General features: G+C 36.1%; 1 protein-coding gene across 8 annotated transcripts in view; it reads right to left on the minus strand.

The window, feature by feature from the left end:
• LOC309664476 (contactin-associated protein-like 2) overlaps nucleotides 1-16,242 on the minus strand; it is a 115,540-nt gene that overhangs the window by 71,037 nt on the left and 28,261 nt on the right. The window contains exons 1-2 of one of the 8 annotated variants that reach the window (XR_014265797.1): nucleotides 5,426-5,615; nucleotides 994-1,470 (exon numbers count right to left, since the gene is read on the minus strand). The exons of 2 other annotated variants lie outside the window; for them this stretch is intronic. Coding sequence is in view for 1 of the 6 variants with exons in the window: in XM_082469993.1 (XP_082326119.1) it covers nucleotides 5,426-5,495 (70 nt within the window). In the remaining 5 variants the exon portion in view is untranslated. Of the gene's footprint in view, nucleotides 1-993; nucleotides 1,471-2,802; nucleotides 3,630-5,425; nucleotides 5,616-16,242 lie in introns of those variants that run through there. 5 more of the 8 variants (XR_014265798.1, XR_014265799.1, XR_014265790.1 and 2 more) reach the window with 5 other exon arrangements.

Below are 16,242 nucleotides of genomic sequence, written 5' to 3' on the forward strand. Positions count from 1 at the left end.
ATCTTGATTTAGATGATAGAAACATTTAACATTTTTGTAATTTAGCTCAAATAATGGCTGCATAATTCAAGTAGATTCAAAAGCAAATAGAATCTAACTTATAATAGCAAGTTTTGATATAAATGCCACTGGATGATACTGTGAGTACGTGACATGAGCTGGATGACTTGCTTTTTAATTATAGGAACTTTTAGCTTTTGCAAAGATAACTACTTTTTAAAATGCTTTTCTAGATGTTCTTGTCTTATCACAGAAATACATTCTTATATGTACATATATAATTCGCATAGAGAAGTGTTAATAACAACTCCCTACACACACACACACACACACACACACACACACACACACACTTCCATTGCTCTATTGTTATGTCATTGACATAACTGATGAAAACTAGTTTCCTTCATGTCCATACACACATTTATAGGATTAGGTTCATTTTCCTTGTATTGTAATTATAATATGATGTTATTCCTCAGCTTGAACTAGATTAAAATTTTGCATTTGTATTTTTCATTTCCATGTGGAAAATGAAATCTTATTTTTGCCTGTCAGTCTAAAACCACTTTGAATCGTAAATTGGTCTCCTATGGTAAACCTTTAAGACCTCTTTTTTTTGTTGCTGTAACCTTTTCTACATGGTGGACTTTATTAGTTACATTAATTAAATAACAAATGCCCACCTTATTGAGCTGGGTATGCTTTAATCCACAGGCACAAATCAAAAGAAAGAAATGATTATAACATTAGAGTTAAAAAACAAAAAGCTTTGGTTGAGTTTTTTGTAAAGAATGGTTGAAAAGGAACCTAAAGTCGTTCCTTTATTTGAAGGCTTAAGTAATTGTACCTGCCAGGTAATAGACGAGAGGGAGGCCTCTCACTTACCACCCCCTTTTGTGTGTTTCAATTACTGGGAAGGTTAATGGTGCTGAACAGCTGAGGTATGAAGGCACCTTTCATTATCTTCCCCATCAGAAGTCCCCAGAGCCTGTTCACCTTCCCTCGTGTTTATGGGAAAAGACACAGTGTTCTCTCACAGCCCAGAGTACATGAGAACCAACTTCTCACAGCCTAGCAGATCTTTGCCAACATTTTCTGGAAAATAATTCTGCCCCTTTTAGAGCCAGCGTGCAATGTAAATTGAACTCAAATACCAACATCATTTAGAATGACTGAAATAATACCTTGATCTTGTGACTTGTATAGTCTCATTCTTCTAAATTTTAACTTTAATGATGCTTATTTATTAAGCAAGTACAGAGTATATGGGCAGAATTTTTCTTTGAATATTTTATATTGAATGAATTGAAATAATTGGGATGTTAAAGGACTAGGGAATGATAATGAACATGTATGCACTGAAGCATTTACTCTGTACTAGGTAGGTTCTCTTCTGTATCATATCCCTTTAAGACCCCTCTTCTCTGAATATCGTCCTCCATGTTGACTCCATCAGGATTCACTTACCTAGAAACAATAGGAAACCTGTGATCAGGGCAGATGTTCAGGGAATGGAAAGGAAATTACGGCTCCACCAAACCTCTCTTGCACAAGTACAGATGTGTTTGTATTTAGCCTGAGACAAAAACTTTGTTCCTTTTCCTTCATTATTGTTCCTAACATGCAACAAAGGCAATTGTAGGAAAGGCAGTGTGGCCCTAAATTCCCCCTCAGCTGATCTTTAAGAACTTCAGACATTTTCTAAAGAAGATTTTGATCTAGGGAAGGACATCAAGCTCCAAATTAAGGTGGAATATGTGGGAAAAAGGTCACTGGGATAGGGTTGCCAGGTAAAATACACCATGCCCAGATAAATTTGAATTTCATATAAATATATAGTTTGGGAGACATACTTACAATCAACAAATATAAATCTGGCAACCTAACATTGCACTGCACGGTATAGATGGCAGATGATTTTAAAAAGGAGGGTCATGGGGATATAAAAAAAGAATGTGAAACTCAGAGTTTTTTCTAGGGTAAGGGTCAACAAACTGGCATGAGGTCCAAATCTGCTTTGTTCCTGTCTAAACAATGTTTCATTGAAACACTGCCACACCCATTCATTAAGTACAGTCCAAGGCTGCTTTCACTCTGCAGTGGCAGCGTTCAGTAGTTGCAGGCCCACAGAGCCTAAATATTTACTATCTGGCCCTTTAACCAAATAATAAAAAATAAAAAGTCCCAGTTAAACTGCTAAAATTACAATTGTCATTCTAAATACTCACTATTTCCCCTCTCTGATGAAAGGCTTCTTTCCATAGGCATGCCTGATATTATAAAGCTGAAAATATGTAGGCTTTTAAATAAGTAATATTATTCTACTCAATCGATTTAAACATAAGGCAATATTGTCACTTCAAGAAAAATAAAAAGAGCTTTGAGAATTTTTTCCATATGTCCACATTTGTGTTTCACAGCTCCAGACCACCTAATGCAAACTTTCATTTCTCAGCAAAATGAAGCAGAGAATATTACAAAAGACTCAGCGATGTCAAATCCAGCCACCAGTTAGATCTTCCAATTTTCAGTACAACATTTCCTGCCAGATGTGGCTCAATGTGGCTTAAAGAAGCAATTGTTTAATTCTCATGTGGAGAACTATTGTTCTGGAAGAATGAGGGCATTATAGGATTAATCTCCAAGTAGTAAGAAAAAAAGCTAGGTTTACAAACCCTGTATGACTCTGTATGTGCCAGTGAGTAGCTGGAAGTAAGCGTTCTATTGGAAGATAGGATTTTGTTCCTCAGGAAACCAACACACTCCTGGGACCCTGGGTTGAAGCCATTTAAGGGGTGGATAGCATGAGAAAGGTCTGGCAACCAAAGTCACCCCATGCTGCTGATGCAGACAGCTGGCAGAGACAAGATAAAGTTCACACAGTCACTTGAGGCTTTAAAACCTAGTCTGCAAATGAAAAGTAGAGAAGAAAATTCTATTTCTAATCTACCAGTGAAAGATGTGCATTTCATTTTCAGATTATGAAAGTATCGAAGGAGAAAGGCTGTGCTGTCATGAGTGACAGTGCCTCGGCCGCCAGGACTCCAATCAGAGGCTCAGTGATAAGTGAGAGTGAGCCCAGACTACTGCCAACGCCATGGCCAGAGACCGAAGAACACACGGGGAGGGGTTTCCTACTTGTGTATGGTAAATAACCCTGCATACAAATCCTCCAAGCCACGATCTGGGTAGTGTATTAGAGCAAAGAAGTAACAAAGAAAACAGGCAGGTTGACATTGAGGAGAGAGGACCAAATCAGTTTCAATAGACTTGAGGCTCTGTGGACCTAGGGAAGGAGAGGGTACAGAGCCCAACAGGATAGGAGACAAGGAAGGCGTTGGAGCTCTGCTCCTCACCAGAGCTCTCTAAATCTCAGTATCCACATTTTTTAAAAAATTTATTTATGTTTATTTATTTTATTTTTGGTTGCCTTGGGCTCGTGGGTTTTCTCTAGCTGCGGCAAGCGGGAGCTACTCTTTCTTGCGGTGCGCAGGCTTCTCACTGCGGTGACTTCTCTTGTTGCAGAGCACGGGATCTAGGCGCGGGCTTCAGTAGTTGTAGCTTGCAGGCTTAGCTGCTCCGCAGCATGTGAGATCTTCCCAGACCAGGGCTCGAACCCGTGTCCCCTGCATTGGCAAGCGGATTCTTAACCACTGCGCCACCAGGGAAGCCCTCAATATCCACATTTTTAATATGAGAATAAAATCACGTGTATTTTATAAAAACACTGCCTGGAAAATGGTCACGGCTAGAAATATCATGAGACTTCAATAAATGGCTTATATTTATAATTACTAACAGAAATAAATACAAGAATCTAATAAGAATATGTTTTATAACCTAATGCATTTTGGATCACTCATTTCTATCCCAAAGATTTAATCTATACCATCGTGGTCTCTAAGCTGTAGTTTATATTATGTTTGCCACGAGTTGCTGTGACCAAATGTTACTGTTTTTAGTCCTATAGTTCCTGTAGTTTCTTGTTGCAGTGTTACAAACTAATGTTTCCCAAAAGTAATTTTTGTATGAATAAACAAATAAAAGTGAGAAGCACTCCTATGAAGCCCTTATTAAATATTAAAGGATAAACAGTTCTAATTTAAAAATAAAAGAATTATAATTTTAAGTGCAAATTTGACTAATTGTGCTTTTCAAAATCTACTGTCAAATATTTTTCACAACAGTAAGCCTTAAGTTATGATAAAAAAATTCCTTGTGAAATCACACCTGACAAAATGAACCCTAATAAAGTATAATATCTCCTATCTAAACACATTCTTAAATAATTATTTCAATTTAAAATAAAGAAATTATCAGATTGGGTTAGAATTTGTCAGTTGGTTATCTCTCCATGAAGCACCGCTAAGTTTTTTAAAACTCTATCAGCGAGTGAGAACACCACCTTGGCAGAATCTTAGCAGTTATCAGAAGCAGGAGTTGTGGGAACATATTTACAAGATTAGGAGTCTGAACTCCGATGGATTAAGGTGGATTTTCAAGATGGGAATCTGACTGGGTTTGGGCAAAACTCGACATAATAGTTTTGATTTTGTGCTACAAATGCAACTCAGTAGAGAAAAGATCGTCTGTTCAACAAATAGTCCTGGAGCAATTTGATCCTTGTGTAAACAAAAAATAAATTTTCATTCATATCTCACACTTTATACAAAAGTTAGCTCAAAATGGATTGTAGACCTAATTGTAAAACCTAAAATTATACAACTTTTACAAGAAAACATAGGAGAAAATCTTTGTGAACTTGGGTTAGGCAAATATTTCTTTGATATGACACTAAAATCACAATACATAAAAGAAAAAATCAATAAACTGGACTTCATCATGATAAAAATGTCTGCTCTTTGAAAAAAGCATTCACAGTTAAGAAAATCGAAATAGGAGCCATGGACTGGAGAAAATACTTGTAAGTAACGTATTTGATAAAGAACTTGTATCTATAAAGAACATATAAAGAACTCGTAAAACCCAATAATAAGATTTGAACAAACCAAGAAGAGATTGAATTAGTGATCAAAAATATCCCAACAAAAAAGTCCAGAACCAGATGACTTCACTGGTAAATTCTACCAAACATTCAAAGAAGAATTAATACCAATCCTTTTCAAAATTTTCCAAAAAATGAAGTGGAAACACTTTGAAACTCAGTTTAGGAGGCCAGCATTACCCTGATACCAAAACCAGAAAAGGATGCCAAAAAAATAAAATCAATAAATGGCTCATATAATTACTAATAAAAATAAATACAAGAATCTAATAAGAACATGTTTTATAACCTAATCATTTTGGATCACCCATTTCTTTCCCAAAGATTTAATCCCTGATGAACAGTAAACATAGATGCAAAAATCCTCAACAAGACATTAGCAAACAAGATTCTACAGTAATTAATAGAATCACATACCTGAGCAACTGGGATTTATTCTAGGGATGCAAGGATTGTTCAATATCCACAAATCAATCAATGTGACACACTGCATTAACAAAATGAAGGATAAAAATCATATGACCATCTCAATAGATGCAGAAAAAAAGCACTTGACAAAATTCAACATTCATTTAAGAAAAACTCTCAACAAAATGGGTATAGAGGGACTATACCTCAACATAATAAAGGGCTTATATAACAAGTCCACAGCTAACATCATACACCATGGTGGAAAGCTGAAAGATTTTCCTTTGAGATCAGGATCAAGACAAGGATACCCACACTTTTATTAACCAAGGAGGTGAAAGACCTGTACACTGAAAACTATGACATTAATGAAAGAAGTTGAAGAGGAAACAAAGAAAAAGATATTTTGTGCTCATGGGTTGGGAAAATTAATATTGTTAAAATGTCCATACTACTCAAAGCAATCTACAGGTTCAGTGCAATCCTCATCAAAATTTCAATGGTATTTTTCACATACATAGAACAAAAAATTCTAAAATTCGTATGGAATCACAAAAGACCCCAAATAGCCAAACCAGTCTTGAGATAGAAGAACAAAGCTGGAGGCATCATGCTCCCTGATTTCAAATTATATTACAAAGCTATAGTAATGAAAACTATGATATATATTGGTATAAAAAAAAGATACATTGATTAATGGAACAAAATAGAGAGACCAGGAATAAACCCACATGTATATGGTAAATTAATTTGTAACAAAGGAGCCAAGAATATACAATGGGGAAAGGACAGTCTTTTTAATAAATGGTGCTGGGGAAACTGGACAACCACACGTAAAAGAATAAAACAAGACCAGTGTCTTCCGCCATACACAGAAATTAACACAAAACAGATTAAAGACTTGAATGTAAGCTCTGAAACCAGGCTTCCATAAAACTCCCAGATGAAAACATAAAAAAATCCTTCTTCACAAGGATCTTGGCAATGATTTTTTTGGATATGACACCTAAAGCACAAGCAACAAAATAAAAAACAAACAAGTGAGTCTATATCAAATTAAAAAGCTTCTGAGCACCAAAGGAAATAATAAACAAAATGAAAAGGCAACCTATGGAATGGGAAAAAATATTTGCGAACCACACATTCGATTAGGAGTTAATATCCAAAATATGTAAGGAACTCATGCAACTGAATAGCAGAAAAGTCAAATAATCCAATTAAAAAATGAACAAAGAATCTGAAAAGACATTTTTCCAAAGAAGGTATTCAAATGGCCAACAGGTAGCACATAAAAGATGCTCAATATCACTAATTACTGGGAAATGGGAATCAAAACCACAAGGAGATATCACTTTACACCTGTTAGTATGGCTATCACCAAAGACATAAGAGATAGGCATTGGCAAGAAAGTGGAATAAAGGGAACCCCTCTGCACTCTTGGTGGGAAAGTAAATTGGTATAGCCATTGTGAAAAGCAGTATGAGGTTACTCAAAAAATTAAAACTGGAACTCCCATGGGATCCAGCAATTCCACTTCTGGGTTTTTAGACAAAGAAAATAAAAACAGTAACTCGAAAAGATATATGCACCCCCTATGTTCATTGCAGCATTATTTACTATAGCCAAGATATGGAAACAAAGTGTCCACTGATGAATGAATGTATAAAAAAAATGTATATATACACAATGAAATATTATTCAGTCATAAAAAAAGAAAGAAATCTTGACATTTGAGATAACATGGATGGACCTTGAGGGCATTATGCTAAGAAAAATATGTCAGATAGAGAAAGACAAATACCATATGATCTTACCTATATGTGGAATCTAAGGAAAACAGAAACAAACAAATAAACAAAACAAGGTTATAGATTTAGAGAACAAATTAGTGGTTGCCAGAGGTGGGGGATGGTGGTATGCATGAAATAGGTAAAGGGGATCAAAAGGTACAAACTTGCAGTTATAAAATAAATAAGTCATTAGAATGTAAACTACAGCACTGAGACTATAGTTAATAATACCGTATAGCATATTTGAAAGTTGCTAAGAGTGTAAATCTTAAAAGTTGTCAATACAAGAAAAAACAATTTTGTAACTATGTATGGTGACGGGTGTTAACTAGAATTATTGCAATGATCATTTTGCAATATATACAAATTTTGAATCATTATGTGTACACCTGAGACTAATATAATGTTGTGTGTCATTATCTTTAATTTTTTAAAATAATAATACAAATTAAAAAACCCACCTTTTGAAAAAGTGGCCAAAAATTTTGAATAGACACTTTACCAAAGATATATGTAACGCAATTTAGCACATAAAAAGCTATTCTATATGATAGTCATTAGGGAAATGCAAACAAAAGTCACAATGGTATTCTTCTACACACCTATTAGATGGCTAAAATTAAAAAGATTAATGATAGCAAATGTTTTATTTATAATGCCTAACATGGAAACAACACAAATATTTATCAGTAAGTGAAAGGATAAACAAATTGTGGTAAATCCATACAGTAGAATAGTCGATAATAAAAATAAATACATTATAGATAAGTGCAAGAATGTGGATTAATTACATGATAATTATGCAGTGGAAGAAACCAGGCAAAAAACAATATATACTGTATGACTCTATTTATATAAAATTCTATATGCAAATTAACCTGACGTCTAATGGCATCATGTCTAATGGTCAGTTGATGGGAAGAGCAAAGAGGGGTGGGAAGGCAAGTTTATAAAGGAACAATAAAAATCTTTGGGGAGGGCTTCCCTGGTGGTGCAGTGGTTGAGTCTCTGCCTGTCAATGCAGGGAACACGGGTTCGAGCCCTGGCCTGGGAAGATCCCACATGCCGCGGAGCAACTGGGCCCGTGAGCCACAACTACTGAGCCTGCGCGTCTGGAGCCTGTGCTCCGCAACAAGAGAGGCCACGATAATAAGAGGCCCGCGCACCGCGATGAAGAGTGGCCCCCACTTGCCGCAGCTGGAGAAAGCCCTCGCACAGAAACGAAGACCCAACACAGCCAAAAATAAATAAATTTAAAAAAAAATGCCACTTTGGCATAAATATGGTTTTGAGCTGAAAGCAATTGAAAATCAGCAGATGCAGGAAGAAATCTTCCCTCCCCTTTTCTCCCTAAAAGCAGGGCATGAATTTTCCCTGAGACCGGGGCTCCCTCTCCTGAACCAGGAAGAAGAGAGTGACTCTTGTCACCAAAGGTGGAGAATGGGCACTGAGGTGAGTCGACATAAACAAACCTTATGAAAATAGCGCTTATCTCCCATCAGTTTCCCCATATATTTCCTACTCACTTTCCTCCAAACCCCCTTTCCTTTCTTAAAAATGGAATATAAGCCCCCAAGTCTAACTACTTCTTTGAGTTTCACTTCCTTCCTGTTGGACTCTTTCACACAGAAAATATTAATTAAAATAATTTAGGTTTTTCTTCCATCATTCTGTCATTTGTCAGTTTACTTTGCAGGCCCCTACGAATAAACCTAAGAGGGTAGAGGAAAGAAATTTCCTCTCAGACATTAGCAATGAAGGGGAAAAAATGTTTTAGTGGTGACATGGGAATGAACTTTGGAGTTAGTCAAATCATCACAATGGTCACATCAGTCATCTATGCTGAGCAGCCCTCCCTTGGTATTCTTGTCCTGCCTCTATTTCTCATGATATCTGGTAGCACTGCAGTGCCCAGGAATGTAATGAGCTCTCTCCAAGGTGAGGCCTATATGCAGATATTATTTTATAAACTATTTCCAGAATCTTGTTCAAGGTAAAACCATAAAATTCATGTTCTAAGTTCGAAGGCAGCTCAGCTCACAGAGAAGACCTTTGAGAAAGCACAACATGCTTACGGGTCTCTGGCATGGTATCAATGTCAGCCTCTAGACTGTGTCAAAAGCAATTCTGCACTCCCTCGTATTGACCAAACATGGGTAAAATACCTCTTCTGGTGCTTCCTTCTCTCTGATGATGTAGCTACCTGGGAGCCTGTAAGAACTCACTAATACTATGCTTTCTAAGAGCAGTTTCTGCTCTCACTCAAAATTGTCCCCCACATGGTATAGTTTTTCTTTAATCATGTGGATAGCTTCAAGATTAGTTTTTTGGTTTTTGGTATTTTTTACAATGGGATAACTTGATAATATATCTGAGAATACCCTTCCCAGTAATTCTAGTCTCCTTGACATCAGTAAGATACGGAAGAGAAAAACCTTTGTAAAATGGTGTTAAGGAAAATTATCCAAAAGCCTGAAAAAAACTAAAGGGACTTTTGCCTGTTCTTTCTTAGTTATGCTAGGGTTTGATTATCAGGCCTGCCTGCGGATTATCTGAATCTCTAGGCATGTACCTTTGCATCTTTGTTTAACTTGTTATTTACTATTGATAAAGGTATAGTGTAATTCTGAAGGGGTTGATGTTAATTGGTACCTTGATTTCTGTCAGATAGCAATACAAATAATGTCTGTTCAGTAGGGATGCAAATGATTCCTTTCTGATGGAAAATACAATTTCCAAAATTCAGAATGTTAGCTGATTTTCCCTACAGAACATTAGCTATTTTTTATCTAAAATCAGTAATCCTATTTAAGAATTCTTCCAGCTACTATAAAAGCTTCTACCCCATTTAGTTCTTTTGAATCAGCACTACCATCATGCCAGTTCTCTTATTAATGGGTTCATTAAATCTGTGCCATATACTCATTTTACATTTGCATGAGAGTCATGAGTTTAATTTATGAAAATGATACTTTGACAAGGAGCAATTGTGAGTAGCACAATGTGCACCAGTCAACAAACCATGGGCACACAAAGTAAGGGCTACCTGCATGGACATACACACCAAAAAAACTGGTCACTTTCAAACAGTATCTCTGCTATCTTTTCCCTGCTTTTATTTGGGTTCATAAGAGCTCAGATTTCCCAATATCTAGTAGATATGTTAAGTTTCTCTGTTAAAAATATGTAGGCTTATATTTGTTTTAAGCTCATATATTATTTTTAATCAAAATTTTGGACTCTGCCCTTTTCCATAGGATAGTTAGTGCCTAGTGATTTGAGGGTGGGTCTGATAACAGGCTCCTATCCAAAGCTGAGATTTATTCTGGAAAGTTTAAGCCTGCAGCTCCATACTGTAGGTGTCCTTACACCTACAACACTGAGGTGTCCTTACTCACCACCACCTCCCTGCCCTGCTTGTTCCCGCTGTCTGCCTGGAGAGAACCCAGGGGAGAACCTCCACCACTGCCCCACTCTTCCTTCTTTTTAGTCTTCTCCCTTACTTGGGGAGATTGCTTGTACACTTCTGCTTTTCCTTCTCCCTTCCCTTTGCCCCTCTTTTACCACGTCTAATCATACTCCTTGGATGGGACTATTTCCCTTGCAATCAACTTCATTGCAATTGTTTAGATTAGTGGTTATTGGCACCATTCCCCTATCAAAAAGAACTAATCAAACACCTGACCTGGTGGGTGGGGATCAATTCCACTATGATGAGCAGAGGAGAGCTGAGAGGACACTGATTTCATAAATGGACTCATGAATGTTTTAGTTATAAAGAGTTTTGTGTCCCTATACCATTTCGTAATTGTAGGCCTGTGAAACTGAATTTTAAATTAACAAAAACTCTGCATTGTTCAATTCAAAGGATATATTCTACTTACTATTTTGTACCAGAACAAATGTTGAACTGGCACCAAAGATGAATGACACATCCTACCAGCCCTCAACGAGGTCACAGTCCAATGGAGTTGATAGGCATGTACATATAACATGCAAGATTTCTTTTATAAATATTGCAGAGGTATAAACCAGGTGAAATTAAGGCATAATTAGGGAGAAACACATGATTGAAGAATCTAAAAAGGCTTACCGGGGGCATTACATTTTATTTTATTATTATTTTATTTTAATGAAGTCCTGTTGCATTTTATATTGAGTTCTATGATCCATTTTGAGATCCATTTAATGTATATGAAAAGTGTAAGGTCTTTGTCTAGATTCAGTTTTTTTTTGCATGTAGCTGTCCAGTTGTTCCAGCACCAAAATTACACATGGAGAAACAGACAATCTCAATAGGCCTATATCTATTAAAGGATTTGAAACTATAATTAATAACCTGCCAAAAAGAAAGCACTAGGGCCAGATTGGTTCACTGGTGAATTTTAACAAATATTTTAGGGAAAATGTATGCTTATTCTCTAAAAATAGAACTAGAATGAATACTTTCTAACTCATTCTATGAAACCAGCATTATCTTAACACCAAAAGCATACAAAGCATTACAAAAAAAAGGAAAAATTCAGACAAATGAATATAGTTGCAAAAATCCTGAACAAAATATTAGTCAATCAAATCCAACTATGTATGAACAGAATTATACACCATGGGCAAGTGGGATTTATTCCAGGTATACAAGGCTGGTTCAACATAAGAAAACCAACTAGTGTAATTCATCATATAAACAGGTTAAAGAAGAAAAACTATATGGTCCTATTAATAGATACAGAAAAAGCATTTGACAAATCCAGCATTCATTCATGACAAAACGTTCAGTAAACTAGAAATAGAAGGGAACTATTGCAACTTAATAATGAGAATTTACAAAACACCTACAGCTAATATAATATTTATTAGTGAGAAACTAGATGCTTTCTCACTAAGATTAAGAACAAGGCAAGGGGGCTTCCCTGGTGGCGCAGTGGTTGAGAATCTGCCTGCTAATGCAGGGGACACGGGTTCGAGCCCTGGTCTGGGAAGATCCCACATGCCGCGGAGCAGCTAGGCCCGTGAGCCACAACTACTGAGCCTGCGTGCCTGGAGCCTGTGCTCCGCAACAAGAGAGGCCACGACAGTGAGAGGCCCACACACCGCGATGAAGAGGGGCCCCAGCTCGCCGCAACTAGAGAAAGCCCTCACAGAAACGAAGACCCAACACAGCCAAAAATAAATAAATAAATAAATAAAAAAGAACAAGGCAAGGATATCGCCTCAACACATTTTTTCAACATTGTCCTAGAATTCACAGCTAATATAATAAGACAAAAAAAGGAAATTAAAAGTATATAAATTGGAAAGGAAGAAATAAAACTGCTTTTGTAGATGACATGATCATCTATGTAGGAAATCTCACAGAATCAACAAAAAACTTTGAGAACTAATAAGCAATTATAGCAAGGTTGCAGGATACATTTTTCACATATACAAATTAATTGCTTCCCTGTACACCAGCAATGTACAACTGGGTTTTGAAATTAAAAACACAATATCATTTACATTAACACCCAAAAATGAAATACTTAGGTATAAGTCTAAGAAAATATGTGTAATATCTATATGAGGAAAAACTACAAACCTGTATGAAAGAAATCAAATAATTTAAACAAATGGAGAGATACTACATGGTCATGTATAGGATGATCAAAATTGTTAAGATGTCAGTTCTTCCCAACTTGATCTACAGATTTAATTAATCCCAATCAAAATCCCAAGTGATCTTGTGGATATTGACAAACTGATTCTAAAGTTTATAAAAATCCAGAATGGCTGACACAGTATTGAAGGGAGAGAACAAAGTTGGAGGATTCACATTACCCAAAATCAAGACTTACTATAAAGTTAACAGTAATCAAGACAGTGTGGTATGGGCAAAAGAATAGACAAATAGATCAATGGAACTGAATAGAAAGCCCAGAAACAGACCAAGACAAATACAGTCAACTGATTTTGACAAAAGAACAGAGGCAATATGATGAACAAAGATAGTCTTTTCAACAAACAATGTTGGAATAACTAGACATCCACATGCAAAAAAAAAAAAAAAAAAAAGTGAATTTAGAAACAAACCTTACACCTTTCACGAACATTAAGTTAAAATAGAGCACAGACCTAAATATAAAACACAAAGCTATAAAACTTCTGGAAGATAACATGGAAGAAAATCTTCCAACTCTACAACACTCTGGAAAAGGCAAAATTATGGAGACACTAAAAAGATTAGGAGTTGCCAGGAATTAGGGACAAGAGAGGAATGATGAACAGGTAGATTACAAGAATTTTTAGGGCAGTGAAACTATTATGTATGAGATTGTAATGGTCAATACATGTCATTATACATTTATCCAAACCTATAGAACGTACAACACAAATAGTGAACTCTAATGTAAAACTTAATTAACAACAATATATCAGTATTGGTTCATCAATTGTAAAATGTACCACTAATGCAAGATGTTAATAATTGGGGAAAAGGGAATGGGGCGTTGGCAGGAGAATAGAATAAATGGAATCTCTATACCTGCTTAATATTTCTGTAAACCTAACACTGCTCAAAAAAAAGTTTCTAATTAAAGAAATAGTGGCAGAGAGAGTTGTAGATTTGTAGCAAAGTGCTGATTCATGAAGGTTTTAGAGATTTAACAAAAATGCAGTAAGTGATTGCTTAGGGCTAGGAGGCTTGTGGGGATAGTAGGGTGATAGGTATGGGATTTCTTCTTGAAGTGACAAAAATGTTTTAAAATTAACCGTCGTGATCATTGCACATATCTGTGAATATACTAAAAACGACTGAATTTTACACTCTGAATGGGTGAGTTATAATCTTATATGAATTGTATCTTAATAAATCTGGCTAAAAAATTAAATGGCCTAGACTGTGTTATTAAATTAAGTAAACAGCACTTAATAGTTTTTCTATTGCTGAAGTGTATGCTGTAAGGTGCTAACATATGACTTCTTCCCAGGAAGTCAATAATGTTTAAAAGTATAAAATTTCAGAGTTAATATCATTTTTTTTACAGATTTCAATGACAAGAGAATCACAGATGCAAGGGCCAAGAGCCATTAAAATAGTTTCCTTCCAGATCACGGACTAATGAATAAGATTTCCAAATGTCAATATTGATGGCATGGAAAAGTATACAATATTAATTTGGAGTGAAGCTGTCAGCATTTATTTTTGAATGAAAACGATTACAAAACCCTCTTCCCCAAACACACACGTACAAATGCCGAAGAGTGCATCCTCCTTCGTGAAGCTACCAACTCAGCAGCCTTCAATGAAGGGCATAAAAAGATGGAGCGCACTACAAATATCCATTGTTGCCACCACCTCAGTAACAGAGGAGTGGCTTTATCATCGGAAGTAATCGAAAGAAAGAAAGAACAGATGGACGTCTGGTTTATGGGGACTCACACAGTAAGCGTCACCCAAGGTGGAGGGCTTGCCACGAATAGAAATTAGGTGTTAGAAAGAGGGAACATGAGCGCAACAGAGAGGAAGACGGTTTGGAGAAGGGATACTCAATTATTTTATTCGGTTGTTTTATTTTGTGATATATGTCTGACAAACTGATAGCACAGAATCGCATTCTCTTACTGAGTGAAACTAATGAGTGTAATTATTTTAAATTGAGGCTATCTTATAAAAAAGCTGAAGAACTCTGGGGCTTCCCTGGTGGCACAGTGGTTGACACTCTGCCTGCTAATGCAGGGGATACGGGTTCGAGGCCTGGTCTGGGAAGATCCCACATGCCGCGGAGCAACTAGGCCCATGAGCCAGAATTACTGAGCCTGCGCGTCTGGAGCCTGTGCTCCGCAACAAGAGAGGCCACGATAATGAGAGGCCCGCGCACCGCGATGAAGAGTGGCCCCCGCTCACCGCAGCTAGAGAAAGCCCTCGCACAGAAACGAAGACCCAACACAGCCAAAAATAAATAAATAAATAAATAAATTAAAAAAAAAAAAAAAAAAAAAGAAAACCCCAAACATGATAAATATCAATACAAAGAAAACCATGCCTGGGCACATCATACTCAGATTACTGATGAGTAAAGATAAGGAGAAAATCTTTAAAATATCCAGAAAATAAAAGACACAACACATACAGAGGAACAAAAAAAAAAAAAAAAAAAAAAAAAGCTGAAGAACTAATACCAAAAAAAATGATTTCTTTTGATTCTTTTAAAATATCCTATGAAAACCTAGCTTTTAATAGGGACTTTAGATCGCTGTTATTTGGGGTATTTTGTACACTCTCTTCTATAGTTTCTAATTCACCTCTGTTTCATCAAGTGAAAAATCACATTTCATTGTACTTGTGCTCCATTTGTTCTCCATATAACATCTTCCCACCCTTGTTTTAGTATTATCTAAGATCTTGGGAGATTTCAATCAAAAACATGTGGATGATTTTGGACTCTAAGCTTGGAGCATCCACCAATTATGTTTGAATTCACGAGACTGAAATAGCTATTGGCAATAGTGTAACCAAGAGAGGAGATCCCTTCTTACACCTCACACATGTACATTTCACATGAGTGCCTTTACTGTAGCTTTATGACAAAGATGTTTAACCACCTGGCAATTAAAAAAAAAAACAAAACACTTTGGTGCTCTAAATTCTTGTCATATTCTTCAAACTTATTGTCCTAAAAATATTTGTATAAACAACTGAATTTCAAAGGCATATTTTTAAAAGCTTTCTTATTATATATGCATATAGATCAACTTCTTAAACACTGTAAGCTGTAAGATGGAAGAATTTCTGCATCTAAGTGCATGCTTCTTTTCTTAGACATATTTGCACAATCATTGCAGGCTAAAATTGATGGTGCTCCTGAATGCAAGTTCCCTATAAGGTAAAATTCAGTTTCCTGTACTTCATTCCTATAATCTATAAATATTGAAATGCGGTCACTAGAAGGTAAGTTCATTTAAAAATTTAACTAAATTATTTTTGTAGCACATTGAATATTGTTTATTAGCATATATATTTTAAGGCACTGACTTACATAGGAATGATTCCCAGGGTGAAA

This window comes from Balaenoptera physalus (genome assembly GCF_965194825.1).
Source record: "Balaenoptera physalus genome assembly, chromosome: 7".
In the NCBI taxonomy this organism is placed as follows: Eukaryota; Metazoa; Chordata; class Mammalia; order Artiodactyla; family Balaenopteridae; genus Balaenoptera; species Balaenoptera physalus.